At 55.4% G+C, this 3,165-nt stretch overlaps 1 protein-coding gene across 1 annotated transcript in view; it reads left to right on the forward strand.

The window, feature by feature from the left end:
• Positions 1-3,165, forward strand: part of SARDH (sarcosine dehydrogenase) — a 25,855-nt gene that overhangs the window by 9,354 nt on the left and 13,336 nt on the right. The window contains exons 9-11 of the mRNA XM_014307114.2: positions 317-403; positions 519-609; positions 2,325-2,466. Of these exons, the coding sequence (XP_014162589.1) occupies positions 317-403; positions 519-609; positions 2,325-2,466 (320 nt within the window). The remainder of the gene's footprint in view (positions 1-316; positions 404-518; positions 610-2,324; positions 2,467-3,165) is intronic.

Raw genomic sequence — 3,165 nt, forward strand, 5'->3', positions numbered from 1 at the left:
CAGATGTTAAAATGGCAACAAACAGATCAGTGCAACCCCCTTGGCTGGGGGGTTGGGAAGGAAAAAAGAGCCCTCACGGTGCCTTGTTCACCTTCTCTTGGGGAATTCATTTTGCTTCCCAAATTCTCAGTCCAACTCCAAAGCCCTGTGCTGGGCAGTGCTGGGTGCTGGTGCCGTTCTGGCCCCACGGAGCTCTCTGGGAGCAGGACGAGTTCAGCACGGGAGGAAAGCTGTCTGTGAAGTGTGTGATGTGTCCCCAGAGTGTGTGATCCCCCCTGTCCTGGCCTCGCTGGCACATCCCCTGTCTGCTTTCCAGAGTCATTCACAGCTGACCACAAACCACTCATGGGAGAAGCTCCTGAAGTCCGAGGGTTCTTCCTCGGCTGCGGCTTCAACAGCGCCGGTAAGAGAGACCTGAAGGGGTCAAACCCTGCTGGCACGGGATGCCAGGGGGATCCTGGCATTCCCCAGCCCTGCTTGGCCTCCTGGCCCTGTCTGCACCCTGCCCTGTTCCGCAGGGATGATGCTGGGAGGTGGCTGTGGCAGGGAATTGGCTCACTGGATCATCCACGGCCGGCCGGAGAAGGACATGTACGGCTACGACATCAGGCAAGTGACCCCGCTGCCCGCACGGGCATCCCTCATCCCTGCTGCTCCTCGGGGGTGCTCCCAAGGCAGGGCTGGCATCAGGAATGGCTGTCCAGGCAGCGTGTGTGTCCCTCCAAGGAGCTGGAATCAATTACAGGCAGTGGCTTTAATGAATGCACACGTGGGGTTTATCTCGTTTGCCTCATTCCACTCCCACACAAACAGCTTCCATCAGGCACAAGGAGATGGTGGTGGTGGGGAAGGACGGGGTAATTATGTTTGGGTTTTGTTGTTCAATTAGAGCCGTGCCTAATCCTCTAAGTTAATAATCAGGGGGATGATTTCAACAGCACAAAGATTAGCTCGGCCCCCCTCTGCAGCAGCACCAGGGCTGGGAGATGTGACCGTGCAGATGTTGGCTCAGTAATTGCTTTTGACTTTCTTGATTGTCTTGGATTGGGTTTGGGCCTTCTTGCAGGGCTGTAGCGACAGCAACCACCTTGTGAGGGACAAAGCTTTGAAAATCTCACCTTGCTTTAGTGGCCAAGCTGGTAAATGCCACGTTGGCTTGGGCTGTGGGAGTGAGGGGCCCGCAGAGATGGGGGAGATGCCTCCAGCTGCTCCCTTCCACCAGGGATGGGGATGGAGAGATGGAGAAATCCCAGGCTGGGGACTGGGTTGGCACCAGCACAGCTCCCCTGACCCCAAGGGACCCCAGCCCTGCTCAGAGCAGCCAGGGGCTTTCCACCCAAACATGTCCCACGTGCCCTGTCATCAAGCTGTCAGTCCCATTCCTTCCTTTTGGTGACAATTACCAAGCTCCTCTTTAAGTAACTCCCTTTTCCACACATTTCAATATTTATCCTCTCAGAACATGTGCTTGTAAATATTTCATCTGGCAGCTGTTGCCCGCATGCTGCTGTCAAAAATTCCGCTCGTTGGTGAAGGGGCTGGGGCTGATGGGGCAACCAGGGGTGCTGGTGACGTGCCATGTGCCACCTTCTGCCAGCAGCTGCTCTCACAGCTCTTGGGGAGCATCACTTGTATTCCCTGCAGGGCTCAGCCCCATGCCCTGCCTCTCCTCTGCCCCCAGTCAGCAAGGAGGGAAGCTGAAAATATCATTTTAAAAGTCCCTAGAAATGGCATTTTGTCCTTCATGCCCAGCCTGGCTCCCTCTCTGCAGCCCTGGGAAAGGTGTTACTTGTGCCCAAGGCTGCTCCCTGTGAGTTACAGGTCTCTGGGATTAACAACCTGGCTGTGGGCTGAGCTGGCACATTCCTTCAAGGAGATTTTCTGTTGGAAAGATGGAAATACTTCAAACGAATTGAGGATATTTTGGGTTTTATTTATATTTCAGCCTGGGGAGAATTGGGTGAAAAATATAAGGAATGTTTAGGGTTCATTCCCTCATCAGGGCTGTGTTTAAACCCAGGTGTGCCCTGAGGCTGCTCCCATGTTCAAGTGGGGCAGAATTAACCTCAAATTTCATTTTTTTCCTATTTCCCCTCCTCAGCAGGGCTGTCTTCTGCTCCCAGTTGCTCTGGGGTGGGGCAGCTCCAATGGTCAACACCGCAGCATGTCCAGCACCAAGCCCTGCTTGGCTCCTCTGCTCCTACCCACAAAACTGGAGCAGGAATAACAACTTTACACCAGCAGCTTCATCCACGCCTGGGTCTGGTCCAGAAGGCTGTGAGCTGGTGGGCTCATGCAGATGTTGCCATGTCCTTGCCTTGCAGGAGGTTCCACCACTCCCTGACCGACAACAACCGCTGGATGCGCGAGCGCAGCCACGAGTCCTACGCCAAGAACTATTCCGTGGTGTTCCCCCACGATGAGCCCCTGGCAGGACGCAACGTGAGGAAGGACCCCCTGCACGAGGTGAGGACAGGGCCTGGGCTGGCCCTCGCAGCAGCAAAAAGGAGCTCACAAGGAGTGGCTGCAGCTGGGTCGTTCCCCAAAGTCTCTGTGATGCCATCCGTCCATCCTGGGGAGATCCTTGCCAGACCCCAAAGCTCACTGTGCCCATTAAATGGGCAGTTTAATGACAGATAGCCTGAGGATTCCCATATTTAACTCAGCAGATGTGGATTAAGAAGCTGGTGATGATCACTGAGCAATGGAAAAGCGGAGTGGAGAGCTCCAAGGCTGAGTCCATCCCAGGGCAGCTGAGAGGGCTGAGGGTGCTGAATGCTCACAGGAACCTCCCGCCCCTGCTCACCGTGTGCTGCTCACAATTTAGCAGCAATTTCTCCCCAAAACAACATCTCTCACTGTGGAGTGAGGCTGGGGCACAAGGGAAGAGGGATGTGCCTCCCTGGAGGTGGTTTTGCCAGCACCCCCTAAGAGGTTTTGCTCCCAGCCAGGGCTCTCTCCTGCTCCAGCCCCTTCCTCACACAAATATCCACAGGTGAACACCCTCAAGATGCAGCACTTGAGACAAAAACCCAATTCCCAGCATTTTGCTGCACCAGCAGCTCAGAACCCCCCGGATCTCTCGAGACACTCAGCTTGGCTCAGCACCAGAGCCTCATCCCACTGCCAGCCCCAGCCCCAGCCCTGGCAAAGCCACATCTCACA

This window comes from Geospiza fortis, unplaced genomic scaffold, assembly GCF_000277835.1.
Source record: "Geospiza fortis unplaced genomic scaffold, GeoFor_1.0 scaffold27, whole genome shotgun sequence".
NCBI lineage: Eukaryota > Metazoa > Chordata > Aves > Passeriformes > Thraupidae > Geospiza > Geospiza fortis.